This window comes from Manduca sexta, chromosome 12 (genome assembly GCF_014839805.1).
Source record: "Manduca sexta isolate Smith_Timp_Sample1 chromosome 12, JHU_Msex_v1.0, whole genome shotgun sequence".
NCBI lineage: Eukaryota > Metazoa > Arthropoda > Insecta > Lepidoptera > Sphingidae > Manduca > Manduca sexta.
The window spans coordinates 4,715,289-4,736,886 of NC_051126.1; the positions used below are offsets into that span (position 1 = coordinate 4,715,289).

General features: G+C 33.3%; 2 protein-coding genes across 3 annotated transcripts; one reads left to right on the forward strand and one right to left on the reverse strand.

The window, feature by feature from the left end:
- Nucleotides 1-11,759: 11,759 nt before the first annotated feature.
- On the reverse strand, nucleotides 11,760-13,644 carry LOC115443614. Of its 2 annotated transcripts, XR_003938629.2 has the most exons (3): nucleotides 13,401-13,643; nucleotides 12,637-12,703; nucleotides 11,760-12,005 (listed from the first exon to the last, which is right to left on the reverse strand). XR_003938629.2 is itself a non-coding variant. In XM_030169081.2 (2 exons), the coding sequence occupies exons 1-2, from the start codon at nucleotides 13,592-13,594 to the stop codon at nucleotides 11,813-11,815; spliced, it is 387 nt and encodes a 128-aa protein (XP_030024941.1). In that variant the 5' UTR covers nucleotides 13,595-13,644; the 3' UTR covers nucleotides 11,760-11,812. The 2 variants fall into 2 exon arrangements, 1 of the variants encoding a protein (XP_030024941.1); XM_030169081.2 differs by lacking the exon at nucleotides 12,637-12,703 and having other exon boundaries at nucleotides 13,401-13,644.
- A 2,270-nt stretch (nucleotides 13,645-15,914) lies between these two features.
- LOC115443613 (soluble calcium-activated nucleotidase 1) lies at nucleotides 15,915-21,012 on the forward strand. The gene is made up of 4 exons (XM_030169080.2): nucleotides 15,915-16,451; nucleotides 16,870-17,079; nucleotides 17,398-17,631; nucleotides 20,751-21,012. The coding sequence occupies exons 1-4, from the start codon at nucleotides 15,915-15,917 to the stop codon at nucleotides 20,952-20,954; spliced, it is 1,185 nt and encodes a 394-aa protein (XP_030024940.2). The 3' UTR covers nucleotides 20,955-21,012.
- The last annotated feature ends 586 nt before the right edge of the window (nucleotides 21,013-21,598 follow it).

The window sequence follows — 21,598 nt, forward strand, 5'->3', positions numbered from 1 at the left end:
TGAAGGTATTTAATGAGGATTTAAGACTTTTTGAATACGGTATAATACCAATTGCCATGCAACACTTTGTAAAATTCCTTGTATGTTTCGGACAGTCGTGAGAATTCCACAGCCGGCCCGATTATGTCGACTGGCAAGGAATAAATATCTCTTGTCAATCAACGTTCTATCTGGATTCCATTCCGTTTGCCAGATTTTTAAACCAAGTGGAGTCTATATAGAATGCATCTGATGATGCAGTGGGGTTTGCTGTGATCTTTTAAAAAAAACTTATATTCAGGAACTAACTGCCCTAACAAATGTAAAAAATGAAAGTCTGCTCGCTTGCATTGTCACTAAATATTATGTAAATGTCAGTTAGATCATCTTACTATTCAATTATTTTGTCTCTGTTACTATACGTTCGTTTATATTTATAGCATATCGAATAAAATATTATCGCTTATAAACATGGCTACCCATAATTTTAACACGGTGCGTCATAATTACTTCGATATAGATGTAATTTGAATCCACCGTTACTTTTAAATCCAATTATTTTGCAATTATATGTAAACAAAAATAAACTAAATAAACAGAAACTCAATAAAAACATGGCTTTACGGCTAATTTTATTTTTAATTATCCTAACCAATGGCAAAAAATCAATTGGAATTAACTGACGGAACGCATGATGTGAGTGTGTGGGTTGCTATTAGCTTACCTTCGTTATTACGGATATTATCTCCACGCGTGACATTATGTCGACCGCAAAATATGCTCGCAATATATTCACAGACAAAAAATGTTCATCGAAACTCCCTTATAGAGTGTGGACTTATTAAGTTATTATATACGAGTGCAATTATTACGAACAGTATTTATACCGCGAACTGTCTGCGGCTTAATTCAAAATAGGTGTATTTCTACAAAAAATACGTTATCGTCTTTAATTCGAATGTTAGATGAATGTTAATAGACTGATGAATGATTTGAAAAAAGAACAATAAATAGTTAGTTGACCTCGTTCCGTTTGTGAAGTTGATGAAGATAACCTTATTGGATATAACACTTTGGTTTGATTTTGAAGACAAGATTTTAACACGACAAAACTTTATATCATTTAGAAATACCGTAAGAATACCAAAGAGATAAGGACGATAAAAAATAAAATATATTTAACAAAAATATCTCAACCCAAATTTTCTTTAATACACAATGCTTTAAAGAGAAAATTGATTTTAAAAGTTTGGAGACCACACTACGCGCACATCACAATTAGAAGCAACAAGCCATTGAATCCATGGACACAATATTGGCCTCAGGCGTCTCATTCAGATTGTATACAAACACCGACAAGATAAATAAAGAATAGCTCGGTAAGCTAGCCCTCTAGCTAATTCAAGATATCCTATAAACAATACAAATTGTGATGAAAAATTTTAAGAATCTGAGCCAGTTGAACACTGTCTCCGCCATGTTGGAATCAAAGAAGTAACAACATTAATTTTAAAGTAACTTATCAATCGGTTACGTTCAATGTCACCAAAAATGTAAAAGCGTGCTAGCAGAATTTGCCATTTATGCATTTTAAATGTATTACACAATCCTTAGATGTCGGTTACATTAAAGTAATTTCCCCATAATTCTATAAAAATGACAATCTTACTTTACTTTCCAATCCCGTCTTCCCCATTCATCGTGTGTTCCCGGTAATATCCCTGAGCCCGTCGCAACTCACGTACACAGATTATACATAGCTTACTCAAGACTTATTTGCAATTTTGTGTTCGAGATATTACAGCAATTTGTCGGGTTTATTATCAGTACGTTTTAGAACGTGGGGCTAGCGATGACTTATTAATATAAATCACTCCATAGAAACTACAACTCCGTCTAATGTACCTGTAATCTTCACACCAGTTAGAATGACAATAACAGATGGTATATGGTTGCTTCGTAACGATGGGGCCATTATTCTTCTAGGAGCATCTTTTTAGCCGTTAGAAATTTGTAGTGAACTTTAAAAAAAAAATCTGAAGTGATAATGTTGGCTTAAACAAAAGATTAGATTCAAGAGTTTGTCGAGAAGCTAAACACGATTATCAAGCAAATAATGTCAAATGAAAACAAAGTAACATTTCTGCAACACAACCGCTAGACACTAGTCCAATATATGAAATTAATTAAACACTACAAAAACACGAAGAAAACCCACTTAAGGATTGATACACGATCTAACTAACAGTTTTCAACAAATGCTAATAGCATTACGTGTAATTATTGAGATTGGAAAAAACATAAGCTATAAAACAAGAAGCCGTGACGGCGGTACTTGCATAAGCCATAAATTTAAGCGGCAGCATCAATAATCTATTACCTGGAATATCTACCGTAAGGCTCGTAAAAGATGCAATCAAAAATTTTAAACAGAGCATTGTACTTCAATCAGTATAGACCTGAATATGTCTTATTGTTTACCTTGAGTTGAAGGAGCGTGGCCCTCGATTGAGGAATTGTGGACTGTTTGGGGTCAGTTGTCCTTCTTTTAATGTTGTTAAACTTATCTTTTCTCAAGGATGTCGCAGTTTACATTGGACAAAATCTTTCGAAATTTGAGAATATTTTTATGCGTCTTATTTTCGGAATATACAATAATTACATTTCTATAATTGCTTTGACCAAATTGTAAAAAAATATCCCTATTTAATTAAGTGAATTATGAATTGCTTGTCGTTCATTAATAAAGATATATTTCCAGATAATAATTATTGTAAGAAACTTTGGATTAGTTGAGTTTGAGAAGATTCTTTGTCTTTTACAACGTCATTGTTCTTCACACAATACACTTGACCAAAGGAAACATAGTTTACTTTAATTGCTTGCATATCCTGAATTACCATAAAAGAATTGTCTTTGACGGAAACCCACATTCAAGGTATAAAAAAATTTGCATTAAGACAATGGTCGGCAAATGTTTGCAAATTTGACGGCGGTACAACACAAATGAAGGACAGACTTTAAAATGAAATTAGGAATATGCCACACATCGGTTTATTTCTTTATATTTAGTTATTGTGTATAAATTAAATGACAATCCAAAACAACTCATGGTTACTCGATAAGCTTCACGGTTTAGTTCATTACAACTGTATTTAATTGTACATAAATTATTTCTTTGTTTTTTGAGGAAGTAAATACATTATTACAACTAAAAGTTATGTTTAAAATATATTAATAAATTCACGAGACAATAATACCTCTCCCGGTAGCTTATAGTCCTTAAGACATATCACATGTGATAAAACTACATGACTTGCTTTTATATTAAAAATGCCACTAAAATCTAAATTCAACGCCTCTTACGGGGCGTTTATACAAAGCTGGCACGTTCACAGAACTCACACAAAAACAATTTTACGCACTATATTAAAAATATATTTCATATTATTAAAATTAAATTAATTACAAATACATCGATGACCTAATAAAAATCTTAAAAGAAGAAATCTTGTTGACGCGTGAACAGTTATCATCGCGACTGACGAATGTTCATTAGCGTGTTGTACGCCAGCTTTTATTATTCGATCTATACACAGTAGGTCCTGTAACTGAACTGATAATAATAAAGTATTTCCTTCTCATTTCTGTGTCACACAAAGTGAAATCAAGAATTGTAAGTAAAAGCCAAACCATTTTGAAACTTAATAAAATTAAGGTTTATTTATAACAACATTTGGCTTCAAGTCCAATTGGGTATGTATGTATATTCTATGTATGTGTATACAGTATTCGTTATAATGTCAGATAAGTAGAACAGTTTTTGCACGACCAAAATAGAAACATTGTTAACAAAATTCGTATCTAAATTCGATAGACATTTTGAGGAAACATCCAAATATAAAGTGACACTCGACACAGATTCTTTTGAAAATAATTCATTCATTTTAATATAATGGTAAAATAGAAAAATAGACAAAATGCTTTCGCATTCATAACATTAAAAGTATAGATAAAAAACCGCGTGAAAAATTTGCATAAAATGGTGAACAATATGAAAAAAAACATAAATAGAATACTTCGATTTTATTGAAATTAAATTGCTCTTATAAAAATAAATTTATGGTAAAACACAATGGCGCGTGATGAAAATCAATTGCAATTTACAAAATTGCATAGAATGAAAGGCGATCTCAAATAATGTAATGAAGAGAATAGAATATTTCCAATAGAAAAAATTATAAACTGTTAGCGCCTTTCTATCAACGCTAGACAGCCTCGAGACGAATGTTTTTATTGTAATCAATTGCATTTTTACTTCTTAGAATAATAACGCTATTACAATTTATATTTATTCAATTTCTGAGAAAGCCAGTGGTGCAGTTTCAGTCAGTAATTTAAAATGGTTAATTTTCCTCGCCTTGTCTCTTAAGCCTTATTCCAGTATAATCTGTCGTCTTCTAAACTTATATGCACACAAACCATGTTTATGGTTTGAATTTCTCCTACCGTTACTTACCTTGGAATGAAAATTAACTGTTGTAGAGTTTTGTACAGTAACTGATAGCCAGAAGACCAAGTAACCACTCTCCCTGGAGGAGTCCAGATTATTTATTACGACCTACTTATCTACAAAAATGCTTTCTTATTGTGATTAACACATATACGCCTTTTACCCCTGAAGGGATGGACAGAGGCCCAACTGGTCCACCCACATCTCGCCATGCGTATTCCGTCTTATGTGATAGGCGAGTCTATCCACATATCGAGTACAAATTCCAGGCTCTAGGCTGATACCAAGTAAACATATTCAATATCACTTTGTCGGACCGGGGCATCGAACCTGAGACCTTCAGCACTGCTGTCGTACCGTAATACAACTACGCACCCGAAGCAACAAATAAGGCAATGCAAACAAGTTTAAGTAAGTCGATTACGTATATATCAGTTTTTAGTTTCGAGGTAGAATATAGGACATACTCATTCTTTGGTGTGTGTGCCCTATATTTTGACATAGAAACAAAGTTTAAATAATGACACCATAATTAAATAAACCACGAATCAACCAACATTATCAGTATTTTTACATTTCAAAGTTGAGTTTTTTTGATTACCTGATTTCAATCTCTTTGTTTCTCTTATTATTACTCGACGTTGGCGATATTATCTTCTTCTATCTTCTATACTTATAATAAATCTGTAGAGAGGTCAATTCTGTACATGAAATATATTTCCAAAATAACTATCAGGGGGTGATTAGGGATCGATACTGATGCCAAAAATGCAATTAATAAAAATTTTGTCTGTCTGTCTGTCTGTATAACCGTTATAGAAACAAAAACTACTCGACGGATTTTAACGAAACTTGGTACAATTATTTTTCATACTCCTGTGCTGGTTATAGTATACTTTTCATCACGCTACAATTAATAGGAGCAGAGCAGTGAAGGGAAATGTTGGGAAAACGGGAGAAGTTACTCCATTTTTTAAGCTTCCGTCGCGTGTGCAACCTTAATGGTTACAGCTACACAGAAATCATGTATGACGGAAATGTTCTCCTTAAAATTATGTAAAAAATATCCCACGACAGCATATGTCTATCTTTTATGGTTGACTCAAAATAACACGTGTAACTCCCGATAGCTTAGCGGTTCGAAGCTTTCTCATTATATTTGTCTACTCTTACGTTTATAACACTCTCAGTCATCCCTAATTAAAAAAGTTAACATTATTAAATATTCCATAAAAAGAATCATAGAAATCGGTATAGAAACACCAAAGTTATACATGAAATACGCTAATAATAAGCCATCACGCGTGAATACTGAATCATGCTATAAGCTTCCTTCGATTTCATCAGGATCCCATCATCAGACCCTGACCGGACAATCGGACCACCTGCATACCACCATACATTAAAAAAACATCCCGACAAATTGAGCCCCTCCTCCATTTTTGAAGTCCGAAATCCACGCGGGCGAAGCTGCGAGCGGAAGCTATCAATAAATAAACGGTGGTAGCCATAATATAAAAGAAGAAGAACATTGTTGGTAAAGGAGAAGGCTAACGTATCTATTTAATTAGGAAACAAAAAACCTGTTTCAAACATTCGTGACAACGAATTAGCGTGAACAAACAACACGGTAATGATTGACTACCTACCCACTTTTTGGAAGAGCACGTTCCATTATTTTACACAATTTGCATAATTTGATGATCATGAATACGGGTATTTGAATTTAGATTCGGTTTCGATCACGCATGTTTACTTTACTAGAACTGCTTACCCTTAACTGCTAAGCAGTTCTAGTAACTGCTTAGTTCTAGTAGTTTTTTTTATCTTTATTTAAGGAGCTTGGTCGTAATTTTACGACCATGTCGCTCCATACGGCGGCTTTCACGGATGCTCACTCTCTTTTCACTATATTTATTTCTATTTCTAGTATGTTATCGCTACGAGAATATGTAAGTAAATCTGTCTGTAATTAAATTGTATATAAACCCAAAGTAATATACACTACTAGTTTTTGAATAACAAAACTAAAAAATATCGCTATGCTGTCGTTACTGAACACATACTTAAATGACAAAAAAATACAATATCATAAAATTATAGTAAAAAAAAAAATGTGATCAAAGGTTACATTGATGCGTAATTCTACGTATTGTTTTGTTAAATGAAGGATTTATGAAAATTTTAACTCGTCATAGATTTGTCATTTACGTATAAACAAAAACTGACTGCACAGTTATTATAAGGATCTATTCTACATGCCCCGTCTCTTTTCTTTTGGATAATTAAAAACTATTAGCGTATAAAATATTTGAGCATTTATACATGTTTATAATAAAATTCGATTCACTCTCCGCAATGGGCGCTTAAAGTCTGCTGAATTGAGCCTGTCGTAGGTACTCAAAGATAGCATGAAACAATCGTTTTTTTTCAATATCAGAGTATTGATGTAAGAATTAACGTTCAAAAACCAAGCAATAACCTCAACTATATATTGATTTAATTAGATAAAATGAACATTATTACTAAACCAATAACTGCAATAAAGATGTTAAGACAATAGTCTTTCTGAACTAAAATCACGGCCAGTATCAAACTTCTGCAGTGGAAAGTGCTACCGCGATCTGACAGCCACACTCTAGTTCTCAGCCAGTCTAATCGTTTTGATCTTGTGAATTCACAACGATAGTATAAGGCATGCCACGAATTTCACACGAAGAAAACGCACAGCAGAAAACATAGTGCTAATTAACTTTTGATTAACATCTGTAATAAATGAGTGCTATTTAAGAACAGGCGTTAATAAAAAGCTCGTTACAGATACTGCTTGGTACAATTATACAAATGAGTGTTTTATTTTTTAATCCCTATTTGCAGTATCGGCGACACATAAATTTTGACCCAAATATATTAGGAAAAATGTGTAGGATCTGGTGTGTAAAAATATTTTTACAGATTATCTTCGTCGATTGGCTTTTCGTCGGCGATTGAATTTAAATATAATATAATGTAAAGAATAATTGAACGTCTTTATTAATGGCTCAGCCAAAATTATCTATGATTAATTTTGAATGCTATACATTAATTGATCACTACCCAAACAAATTTAAAAATATTATAAGGTTTCTTATACTTACCTTGCTGGTGGTAAAATAGGTATATTTCATATCCACCCGGGTAGAGACCACAGAGGCCCCCTCTATATCTAAATTTGTTGGGGCGCCTTTCAGGACAGTGCGAACTTTTAGGCGCCTGCTTAGTTTATTCTAGGTATGGGCCCAGAAGGGCCCAAAGCTCGGGGGCCCACTATCACTGATATGGCTGATACGGCGATAGCTCCGCCCTTGGTGGTAGGATATACTTTATATCCGCCCGTATAGTGAGCACCGTACACAAGGTTTTAAAACCCGCCATCGTGGCCCGCGTAAGTGTGTCGCTTTCCGGGATCAGCCTGTGAATATCCGGTTCCAACAGGCCGGCATAATTGTGCCGACTGCCAAGGGGTAATCATCCCTAGTCAGTCGACATTCCAGAACCCACTCCACTTACCATCAGGTGCAGTAGAATCGCTTTGCCGTGCACATAAAAAAATCCTTATGTTTGGTACACATTACACTAGAGCTAGGTGTCTAGTATGCGAGGGACCGAGGAGGATAGACTAAAATAATTATTACCTAGATAGATAACTTTCATCTTAACCTGGCCTTGCTTAAGGCTCTTAAATTTGTATAGCTGTAAAATCTGCCTCTGCCCTAACATGTTCGTTAACAAAATATTTTTATTTCTAAATAATATGAGGGCAACAAATTCACACGCATAACAAACTGTATTCAATTACAATGCTCAATTTTCCCAAAATTATTATTTGGTAAATAATGAACAAGCCTATAACAGTTTTCTTTTGACAATGAAATTTCGTTTTCTTTTTGTTTTACCGTAAAATAATTTTAAATTTGTATCTAGGTGGTATAAGGCTTCTATCCTAGCAATAATTTACGCATTATAGTATTCGTATTGAGTAAGTTATCATGTTTAGTATTCGTTAAATTATACCGTACGTCAAAAAAGACACTGCCATACATTTATACAAATACTTTTCTATAGTTACACTATTTACTAGTCGAAGTTTTTACGCGCGCATTTTTTAGTTCCAAATACGCTCACAGGGTGCCAACATATTACAATACAAATATTTACTCAAACAAAAGCAATATGGTCAATTCGTGATAGAGGTACTCACAAATCAGTCCCACGTGGTTATCCATATCTCATTAAGGGCAACTCGCATCCATCCTCTACCCTATTAATATATTTTAACAGCATTAGCCATAGGTTTAAACAAAAAAATAGTTTTATAAATATGTATAAGTAAAAGAAATAAAGTGAACGTCCACAAAGAATCTAAAAACCATTTAATGAACAATACTCCAGGAGTAGCAATCTTGCACGTTTTAAGCCGAATATACGCCGTCTAGATAATAAACCATTATAAAGTCATTGATATCAATATATCTTAATAAGAATCACGAATAAAAAGTGGCTTTATAACAAATGGTTAGTTAAAAACTATCATTATAAAACTGTTCGCAATGAGCGTGACGGGGAGCGGACATTAGTCGAAACACGCATGCATTCATATTTTGTTTTGTTGTAAGTACGTATAATGTTTGTATCGTTTTAGTCATTTATTACAGATTAATTTCGTTTCTATTGTCTTTTCACTTAATACCCAAAAGTGGTGGTAGAATATTTATTTCCGTCCGAATAATGACCATCGTACACAAAGAAAACCCTGCATTATTGGTTCACGCAAGTGTGTCGTATTTCGATATCACCCTTTTTAAATTCGGAGTCAAACAGACATATTTACATTGACTCGTGAAGAGTAACCATCTCTCGTCAGTCGACTCTATATCTGGAATCTTCTCGCTAACCATCAAGTGCAGCGTGATCTCTTTTTTGATAAAATAGATCCTGACAATACAGATCTCCGTTAATATTTCTACTACGTTTAGTATTGACACGTCCATTACAAAAGTAGCCCAACTTACATCCGACGCTTTTTACTTAGCCCCTGTGAGCAAACGGATTCTACCGACCTTCCATTTGATAAACAAACAAGGCTAAAACAAAGCAGCTGCGAGCAAACCAAAATTTTTAGTAAATTTCAATCCAATTGAGTTACGCACAATTTCCTCTTCGTGCGCAGATTGACACTGGACGGCGTTTTCTAAAATTTCTCTTGTTTAAATTATTGTACGTACTTAAAAGTTTACTTCCGTTGTCAAATTTATATCTAGTAATGGTTATTAGCCTTACTTTGTTCGGTGCAATCAGTATGTTCCTTCGATAAATCAATATCAGCCTTATTTTTGCTGGCATCAATCAGTTCATTCTATAAATCAGTGTCAAACCATATAAGTAACCGAAAATAGAACTAGTTCAATGAAATAAAACCTTCAAATTAATGAGACAATTTCGATACTATCGCCCAAATGTCCATCTGTATTGTGAGCTAACAAAACGAAGAGATGAGAGGAAACTGTCATTAGCGAGCATCGAGTGTCGACAGTCACCACTTCGGTGAGATTATTTGTAACAAGTATCACAGATAATATCTTTATTAGTCACCCGTCCATTGATTCTTCACTTTCATTCGAGCCCCGTTTGTTTCTATTAACATTGCTAACACTTATTTTATTTGTTATCAGATGGTTAGTAGGAATGCGTCTTTTTCTAGTGTTTTATTGCGAACTTGGACTAACTAATAACTAATTTTCTAATTACAAATCTCTAATTTTGGGTTAATGATTACGTCTTTCTGATGGCATCAGATCACTTAAACGAAACATTAAAAATGTAGCTACTTTAGTTTCATAGCATAAACATCGTAATAAATCATACATGGCCACTGAAAAATCAAATTGTGAAAGAATATTAAGTTGCTTCATAATATTTAAAGCAAAGTCGAATTTTAATTATATTTTTAAGACAATATAAACCTTACCAACCATATATTAGCCAACATCTAAGAATCTTTTGCAAACTGGTGCTGTTCAATGAATTTTACTACGTCCAGCGACTGCTCGAGGCGTCCTAACTAGAATATGAAGTAACAAGCTCACAGACACCTTTACAAACCTAATATTAAGTCATTTCTGGTAAGGAAGGAAAAGTAGTGAAGGCGTGGTAGTTAAAACTAAACCTGAAATGTAACTCCTACGAATCGTCTAACGGGTCCGATGACATTCCTTGAACGGTTATGCAAGGTTGTCAGAAGATATCACAGAAATCCCTTATCATAGAATAGAATATTGTTCGTAATAAAATAGCTGATTAATAAATCAGTCCCTTAACTAAATCTCATTTCTTTCAAGTTTACGTCAAATAGTTGAATCGACATGGAGACAAAATCCTGCCTAATTATAAATTGATTCACAAAGATTACCGCACAGGCCTGTAGTGTATCAAGTCTTCGTAAATGCTAACCTAAAATTAAGTAGATTTAAAAAATTTCGTGCATGTGTTTTTATGACAATCATTTTAACATTACAATCCATATCGTTTGCAGAACATAGATTTTCATATATTTTTTTTATCTTTCTACTATAATTAATCGCACCTTTTACTAATGTGCCATTTAACAGCATAGTAACAGACTCCAATCGTTATTCTGTGAGTACAGTTTGATAGTTCGAAAACAATAAATTATTGAACAGCCTCTTGTTATGGGGTCTATAATATTGCTTATATGCGCCGGCACGAACAAACTGACTTAAAATCTATGTATAGTATAGTTAGGCTAGTATAGTTTCCTTTCCTGACCTAATACCGCAGCGAATACGAAACATTTGAAAATTATTGCATATCTACTATAATCTGTACATATACCAAAATTGTAACAAGCCGAAGCCATACATAATAAATATTGAAGAAAAACTTATAAGTGTGGTCTTTATTTCTGGCAACAGAAGTCAAAAAGGCGGTTGTAGATTTTTTTTCTGCCTGTATGTTTGTATACGCATCAAAAAATACTGTTGGGAATTGTATGCAGTTTTCGCAAATGTATTGCTGTACAGATCTAACTAAATTTTTTCCTGAAAAATCTTTTTGACGCGGACATGGTCACAAGCAAAAGACAGTAAGTACATAATATATTGATTGATGATTTTCTTCAAACTTATCTATATCGAGTAACATAAAAGATTCTCTACTTACGCTACTTTTGAATGAATGATATAAGTGATGAACATCCAAAAACAAAACATATATTAAATCATATTTATTTTAATAAGATTTTTGCTAAACACAACGCAATTATTAAGGTACAAATATTCCAAATTTCAACTTAGTATCTTTTATAAGTTCGTAGGCAAAATAATAGCACACTGCTATTGTAACAATGCTGCATACTAAACGACAAAACCAAATACATCCTAAATCACAACACACAGGTCTTTGATTCGGTTCTTGAATACGAGTCTTTACTTTCGGCCCTGGAGCATTTTTTATTCTGTAAGTAAAGTAATTATAACAACAATGATAACATTAACGACTTATTTTAATGACCGTAGCTGGAAAGGCGATAAAATTATTTAAAAATACACTTATAAATCTCTGTATTATGAACAATATAATTGATATAATTAGGCATGTTCTATTTAATCATAAATAAAAACAGCATAATATATTATATTTTAATTTTATTTTTAATTTATACATTAAAACTGTGTATTGTGATTACATAATAATTTCCAAAAAATCTTAATGTAGCTTCAATAGAGCCCTAAAGGTTGTAATTCTATAATTAATTCTTCAGCGCCGTACACTATTTAGATCTTTCGAAGTTTGTTTTATGAAATTAGATTTTTATAACAATTTGATAATGGTTTAATGTTTACATATAGTTATTTACTTACTAAATTACAATATGATTATTAAATTTTTGGTATCTGCATGTAGTAAACACAAAATTATGATAACCATAACCACGGTAAAACCAACGGTCCAATATTTTGTTCTATATACTGAGTACTAAAACATAAATTCTAGAATAGTCGAGAATATTTAAAACTGGTGCGTCGTAAAATTGTTATGCGCTGATGGCGTTAAATATAGAGACGACATGCGCTTATTGTACTTACATTATAATTTTTGTTTTATTATGTGGCGAATCAATTTTGCAGTAACCAAGTGCCGTCCGCCATGTACCTGAAACATTTAATTACTTAATTAAAGTGTTTATTGCCAACAGCGTAGATGAGCATGATACAACTATATCACTAATAATATTCGTGAAGTGGCTCTACCGAAGTATTTTCTAGTGAGAAAGACTACGGGAGGCCGAAGAACCGAATTCCCAATTCCGGTTGAAATGACAGATAATAATTTATGTGAAATATTAATGGGCTTACAGATCACTTGTGACTAATTTACTCCTTTCCCTATCTTTTGTCCAGTTCAGATGCAATATGCAGTATCTTAATATAGAACAACTAAATATTAAGTTTCGAAATAAAACTAGGTTTGTGATTTTATAGCAGTTTTTTATATTTTGATTTTCTTCCGACTTTTCGAAGACTGCAGCCTTCATGGCGACGGGACGGACTGGTCTTATTTCGACGTCTAACATTCTCGTAAACATGAGAAATCATTAAATAGTAAGTTGATCTACTTTATCTAAATCAAAACCATCACGTAAAATGTTAAGTTCGAGGGATTTCTACTTTGCTAGAAAAAAAAACTGCCTAAAGGCGTAAAGAAACGCGTTATTTAACAAATCATAGCTGCATTAGACAATAATGCTATGCCATAAAGTTATCATTGCGGAGCATTCTAAAATAATATGACTTACCAATTCATGTAGAACAATTACTATAATTGGCTTTAAAGGTTAAATCTCACTTACTTTTTCCTCATGTCGAATTTAATATTGTATGACATGTAATGGAGATCTGCCAGGTACAAAAAAAACATGAAGAAAGCAATCAGTGTCGCTGCAAACGCAAAAAACTCTATGTACCACAGCACATTTGTGAATACACCTTGCATTTTTTCTTTTTGTGTATACAAATGACGCGAAAATGATAACATTTTTGACATAATGCTAAAATTGCAACGCTTTTTGTAAAACCTCTTTTGTAGACAATTTTAGTGCAGCCTAGATCTGGGTGAGTTTTTTCAGCAAATGTGAGGAAGATATTATTAATATTGTCACGATTTTTATATCGTAAAGCGTGGATAAAGTGGATAAAGATTAAGGTAGCTTAAGATTGAGAAACTTTAATATTTACAATTATTTTAAGACTAAAAAAATTGCCTTGTTATCAAATTTCAAATTAATTTACATTGCAAATGTGTAAATTAGGCCACATTTGTTTCGAATTAGGCTTGTAAGTTCTATTCAATTTCTCAGGTCGTTAAGATAAAATAAAACACTCTTAATTAATAGAAGGTAGGTACCAAGTAATGGATAGCAATATTACCAGCGGAGAATCACACTTCTAATTTAGGTTACTATACATCACTAACAATTTAATTTCAAAGATAGCCTGCTTGATAATGAAATAGAATTTCGAAAGCTAATTTTATTTGAACTAGCTACCCAGATTTGTCATTGTGTTGGATACAGGCAAAAAGGATAATATATAGATATTCAACTCACTATCAATAGATTTCACGTAATGTTGATTTAAATTTAAATGTAGTTAGAGTGAGAGTGTGAGATAGGCTATTAAGCGCGGATGTTTAAGATGAAAAAGAATAAAAAAATAACAAATTGTCAGACTACAAATCGTTCACTTTAATTTTATTTCAATTACGTTTTTTGTACAGGATGTCCGTCCGTGAGAGTAATCAATTTTGGATTTCTTCATTCAGTGAAAGTTAAGTAACATTTTTTATATGGATTCGTATGAGCACATTATGCCGACGACAAAGCGGTCATTACTCAACATCCTTTTTAAATTAAAACCTAGGTATAATTTCTTATACAGTAGTGATTCATATGCCACACATTTTTAGTAATTATACATTCTGACGGTTTGTACAGTATGTAAGGTTAGTTGTTTGGCTTGTGAAAGGTATTCAATGTACAAGTCTCGACCCAAATATATAAAAAACTTAGCATCATTTTTCACTCGAATTTTAGCAGATCAATAAAGATGTGAAAATAAATATTTAGCTGTATACTTACTATTTAACTAAACAAACCTTATCTTATATAAATATATCTGTATACTTAATTATAATACAAAATAAGTAGATATTTGCGTGCGCAGAACAACAATACTCTGTGGGCCTATAAATTATAATCAAACCCCGGGGAGAGCAGCGATATTTGGGTTTTTTATTCTGTTTCAGTCCGGAGTCTCGAATTTGTGCCCAACATGGAGATCGGCTCGCATCATACCACAATATGGGTGGAACACAGACGGCGGAAAGTGGGTGCACGGTTGCATGAGATACATGGACTTCGGAACGACAGTCAGATATTATCGCCAGAAGAAATTATTTAGTTAAACTGTCCTAAGGCAACAACAGACAAAATATAAGGTTGCTGATTTTTTTCCTTCAGGCGCTCTGATTTTTTTGCACTGTGTTGGAATAGTCCGTGTTTACTTACTACAGAATACAGATGAACAAAAAATTACATTTAATAAGAATGTATGAAGAAACTTTATTTTACGAAGTTTTTTCTAGTCTGTATCACAAAGTGTTGTATTATATCACGAATTCCACCTAGTCTACAAAGCAAACGTCAAAATATAAAATAATACTTAAGTATATAAAACATTTATATTTCTTATTAAAACTGCAATATAGATCGCATTGCGTCGTACAGGTTGTGTACAGTTCCTTTCTAACTTTTATCCCGGTAAAGTACACCGTTGTTTCAGGTATACCGGGAAAGATATTTTACGAGAACGGAGCCGCGATTAAAACGTAATGCTAAAGTTACTTCGCCACATCACTGTTGGACAAACTTCTCGCGAATTACTCAAACGTCAATAAGATACGTAAGACTAGGCAGTATGGTCGGAAGCCTAAAGCTTGTCCACTGGACGGACGATAGAAACTGTAACGTCAATGTCAAAATATTATGTCAGATGTATCGTGTCACCGTGTGCGTGTCTCTTGTCTGTCAATTAATAGTTTTTCCCCAAAAATAGTTAAAATAAAATGTGATACCGATTAAAGTTAAATAAAAATGGAACGTATTCGACATTACAATCCATCACAATTATTTAATAGTTGTGAAGTACCTAGTATTATTTAGAAAAATACACGCGGAAGCAATATCAAAGTGATTCTTTTGAGTATTTTAGTGAAATATATATAATTTCACGTGTATATTACAAGTATAGTTAATTACTTCTTGGGTGCTAGTCATAAAATCAATAGTGCTATAATGATATAAAATATGTACAACCATTTCGATGAAGAAAGCAGAATGAGTGGCTCCTTCCGCGACTGGCGTAAGGCGCTTCGGACCCCTGCAACATACAGAGTGGGCAACGCCGTGAGAATACAAGCACAGTTTGTGTTACTAATCATAGTCATAGGTGTGTGCCTCCTCATGTTATTCTATTACAATTGGCTGCAGACTACACAAGGGCACACACCCACACTATGGATGTCTACAATCAGATCTTATAATAAAACCTACCCACTAACATTGCCATTCGTGTCTGAAGACTTAGTCACATTCCGTATTGCCATTGTGGCTGATTTAGACAAGAATTCTAAGAGTAATACAGATAAAAATACTTATTATAGCTTTTTGAAAAAAGGATATTTAAGTTATAACCGAGTTAAGGACCATGTGTCTATTTCTTGGGACGCACACAGACCCGTAATGTTGACGTCAACATATTCACACAAGGGAAGGGGAATGGAATTGTCAGAGTTGATTGTGTATGATGGCAGACTACTTACTTTTGATGATAGGTCTGGCATGGTAAGTGAGAAAAAATACATTAAAAATATGTGTATGTAAATGTTGTCAAGATTTATAGTAGAAGTAAATGCAATTCTTTTTTATTTGTACACAAAATGTTTTTGATGGTTTGTGCATATACTTCTAACAAATATCAAAACATCTTCACAGACATTTCCATTTCAATTTTAGGGTGCATTAAATCAATAAGTGTATGTTAAGTGATCAATACAAACAAGGGACATAACATAAGCTGGTAAAGGATGTTATTACCTCACTATTTTAATAGCAGTTGATTTAACCCAGATATTATGTAAAGTTTACAGGTTCTTTGACTTCCATATAAATCTTTATAAATGCACATAATTGAGTCAAGATTTATTCCTAAATAGCATTGATATTTTCAGTCCCAAGTAAAAATATATGCTTTCTTTTCCAGGTTTTTGAGATTATTGACAACAAAATAGTGCCATGGGTGATATTGTCAGATGGTAATGGACATGTTGAGAAAGGTTTTAAGTCCGAATGGGCCACAGTGAAAGATGATATCCTCTATGTGGGCTCTATGGGTAAGGAGTGGACTACAGCCGCTGGGGATTTTGAAAACTTTGATCCTATGTGGGTGAAAGCAATAAATATATATGGAGAGGTAAATTGTTGTTCTTTTCATTGTTTTGTCAATTTTAGACATCTATTTAAATGTTTCAGTATTGGGTGTGCCTAAAAAATATGAATGTAAAATTATTAAATTTATAACATAAAATGAATATAAAACAATACATAACTCAAATTGGAGCAAACAGGTCTATGAACATGTTAAAGTGAATATCAACCCTAAAAATTATTTTTTTCAATTATTACTTCGCAGTAATGTGAAGTGTGTAAAGTATGTGGTCGCCCACATATTTATAATCTTTTAATTTATTTCCCTATATGAACTTAAAAATCCATTTTATACATATTACAGGTACAGCATTTACCATGGGTGAACCAATATAAATCAATAAGAAGCTCCATTGGCATACATTGGCCAGGGTACATGATCCATGAATCAGGCGTATGGTCTCCACATAATCAGATGTGGTACTTTTTGCCAAGACGGTGCAGTCACGAGTCCTATAATGAAACCAAAGACGAACTTATGGGGTGTAATTATATGATAATGGCTGACAGCAACTTTAATTATATTAAAGCTAAAGAGGTAAGAATGGATTAAACGGTTTTATTTCTTCTTAAAAGTAGGATGTTATGTTTCTATATTGAAACGTCAAAATTAAATTTAAACATAAATTTACATTAATGGTAAAATTCGTGTCATACCTAAATAAAAATTCGAAAATTGCGTGACAATAGTTTTTCGGATTAGAATAAAACACAAAAGTGAAAAAGCGAAAAACGCTAAGGTAGAATGTATTAAAAACGGTAATAGGAAATCCGCTTGTAGTATTCTAAATATGGATCATGATTAAACACAATTTTATTAAGACATTGTAAGGTAATCGGTTATTACACGCCACAAGCGCATAAAAAATATCTGTCACGCAATATTTTACGACCACTGAATTTATTATTCGGATACCGCATCCGAATAGTTTAACAATATTTTTTACTTCTTGACAAAAATGTCTTAAATAACGGCTATTAAATCATAGTAAGGGGATTGACATAATGGCGATCTGATTTTATAGTCTCTTTTTGTTATATATGTGCTATTATCAGTCGACATTGGCAAAATCACCGATAAATAAACGGTGGCAGTCATAATATAAAAGAAGAAGAAATCAAAGTCTCGGGCGGCGTTACAGAATAGAAATATTTATTAATGTTTTATCGGTCCAATCGAGTTGGGCGCCCATTTTGCATAATGCAATACTTTTTCAATGATGAGCGGCGATAGCCTAATTGGTTGTGGAACGGACTGCCGAGACGAATGTCCGAAGGTTCGAAACCCAAGGGCACACATCTCTAACTTTTCTAAATATTATGTGTGTATTCTTTGTGAACTATCGCTTGCTTTAACGGTGAAGGAAAACATCGTAAAGAAACCTGCATACCTGAGAAGTTCTTTATAGGAATTTCGACGGTGTTTCAAGTATACCAAACCGCACTAGGCCAGCGTGGTGGACTAACGCCTAATCCCTCTCAGTAATAGAGGAGGTCCGTGCCCAACAGTGGGACAGTATATAATATAGAGCTGATATTATTATTATATAATACTTTTTCAATCGAAATTCAAATATTGAATTATCAAAGAATTAATCGCTTTCTGCCACGCTGTTTTTAAATAAAACAATATATTTTTTAAAGTGGCTTACAGCGGCTTTAATAACGCCCTATAAGATAACATGGATGTAAATTACCATAATGTGCTAGGCTAGGTGACATTATTTTTTCTTTAGTAGTCTGCGTGTTCGTCGTGACGACCTATGCGAATGTTAACGGACATTATATTCGTAAGTCTGTTATAGTAGATACAATGCTCAGATTGTGTGGCACGAGATGTTTATGTAAAGTAGTTCATGCAAGTAGTCTGATCTCACGTATATTAAATATTTTAGAATGGCGTATAAAATTACTTATTATGAAATTCAATAAAACAGGGAACTTATTGCGTAAATGAATTAAACTAATTACGATTTAGTCATATTAAAGACAGGGACTGTTTGTTACAGGCGACGTTGATGTGCATGTATGTGTAATAAAAAAATGATAATAAAATAAAAATCGTAGGAGCCAACAATTTAGTCCACATTCAAGTCGACTATTTATGATAGTATTGCTCGGTACTTGGCTAAATAACGTTAATGAGTACGAGGTGAGACATAGACTTTATTATCATAGCATTGCTCCGTACTTAGCTAAGTAACGTTTGTGAATATGGGCGTGAGACATAGAATTTATTACCATAGTATTACTTACGGAGCAAAGTAAGTACGGACTTAGCTAAGTAACGTTTGTGAATATAGACCTTAGATTTCTTACGTTGAAACAAATGTATACATATTATTAAAAACACGGTCCCCTTTTCTGTCTGTCTGTTATCGATTTTCTCAAAATCAACTGAACGGATTTTTATGAAATTTTGTATGGAGATAGTTTAAGACCGTCCTAAGATAATAGATTTTCTATCACGGGAAAATATATAGCGGGACTTTTATCGTAGAAAACTCCTTCACGCGTATTTATAATAATACACTCGATGTATCCAAAACTTATCTAAATCAGCATTTTTTCGAACTTTTTACAGTCGAAACGTGATACTTCAGAAATTGAATACTCATGAAAATTGCGGCATCGATATCATTTATGTGTAACGTCAAACGGATGCTTTATTGTATAGTTATCAGTTGTCATTATGTTATCATTAGATAAATTGGTAATTCAATTAATTATTTTAAATTGTGCCACTACCATAAAAATAGGGCAGTTATTATTTGTGTTGATGGGTGACCAACGGTTATAAGTCGTAGTCGAATAGATAGATATCATCGTACCTTTAGTAAAACCCGAGAAATCCGTCATACTGGCTTATTCCGAAGTTAGTCGCTATACAATTAACAGCTACTTTCAGTAAACGACCCCAATCTCAATCTTGAAACAGATTCCAAAAATGAACCAATCAAAACAACTCATTTGTAAGCATGTCAAAATACTTTGTTCTGATTGGTCCATTTTGAGATAGATCGAAAAAGCGATTGGGATCGTTTGTTCAAAATGGCGGTAAAATTTCAATAAACGATGTTAATTTTTTCAATTGTATTGATATCAAAAATCTTTTACTGTAAGGTCTTATATGGGACTATAGTGTCTAAAAAAAAGTTTTGGGTTACAATTAGGCTTCAATTTAGCAATAAAAAAATTACAGAAGTTTTGTTGTTATTATATATACATTTCTAGATATTTTATATTTATGAGATTTGCCCTTTTCGAAATAGTATATTTAATAATAATAATAATAATAATATCAGCCCTGTATTATATACTTGCCCACTGCTGAGCCCGGGCCTCCTCTACTACTGAGAGGGATTAGGCCTTAGTCCACCACGCTGGCCTAGTGCGGATTGGTAGACTTCACACACCTTCGAAATTCCTATAGAGAACTTCTCGGATGTGCAGGTTTCCCTCACGATGTTTTCCTTCACCGTTAAAGCGATCGATAAATTCACAAAGAATACACACGTGGTTTTTTAGAAAAGTCAGAGGTGTGTGCCGTTGGGATTTGAACCTGCGGACATTCGTCTTGGCAGACCGTTCCACACCCAACTAGGCTATCGCCGCTTTTTTTATATTTAAGCAACTTAAATATTTTTTTCATTGCAGATAACAAAACTTCAACCGAAGTTTGGCTTCTCGTCGTTCAAGTTTATACCAGGATCAGACGACGAAGCAATAGTCGCGCTAAAAACGACGGAGTTTGAAGGGAAAACAGCTACGTACATAACTGCATTTAAAACGGACGGAAAAGTTCTACTGCCCGACACCATTGTAGAGAACCTCAAGTACGAGGGAATTGAGTTTATATGATAGGGAAAACTGATAAATCAATATAGATCATTGTGTACATATGTAAATTATGTCAAAATGTGTTTTATTCTAATATCTAGTATGGACATTTTTCTTTGACTAATTGCTGCCTATAAAGGGTCATTTTGGCATTGCGTTACGAAATAAAACCATATACTCTTTACCCCGACTAACACTGCCAAAAAGCATTTATAAATAACGAATATATACACCAAAGAATCTAATTTAACTTTTCCGATATGGCGTGTGTTTGTATTTGTAAGTGTGATCTTGCCTCTACAACAAATTCTATTAGAGTAGAAGTAAGAGTAGATTTTAGGCCCGTGAAATTAAAGTTAGTTTTTATTTATATTTATTTTGTTCGAAACTTAATTTTTAACAAATTTTTTTGCACTCTTAAGTTTTTACGATTCTGACGATTCAATGCTGGTTGACAGCAGAATAAAATAATGCAATGATACTAACCATCTACTAAGTAATTAATAATAATAATATCAGCCCTGTATTATATACTGTCTCACTGCTGGGCACGGGCCTCCTCTACTGCTGAGAAGGATTAGGCCTTATTCCACCACGCTGAGCTAGTGCGAATTGATAGACTTCACACACCCTCAAAGTTCCTGTAGAGAACGTCTCAGGTATGC

Bases quoted from the DNA above. Each gene is read 5' to 3' on its own strand.
- LOC115443613 (XM_030169080.2), top strand. From the start codon at position 15,915: ATGTACAACCATTTCGATGAAGAAAGCAGAATGAGTGGCTCCTTCCGC. The intron at 16,452-16,869 runs GTAAGTGAGAAA...TTTCTTTTCCAG, and splicing joins TTGATGATAGGTCTGGCATG to GTTTTTGAGATTATTGACAA. The intron at 17,632-20,750 runs GTAAGAATGGAT...TTTTCATTGCAG, and splicing joins ATTATATTAAAGCTAAAGAG to ATAACAAAACTTCAACCGAA.
- LOC115443614 (XM_030169081.2), bottom strand. From the start codon at position 13,594: ATGTCAAAAATGTTATCATTTTCGCGTCATTTGTATACACAAAAAGAA. The intron at 12,006-13,400 runs GTAAGTGAGATT...CTTTACTTACAG, and splicing joins AAATTCGACATGAGGAAAAA to AATAAAAAATGCTCCAGGGC.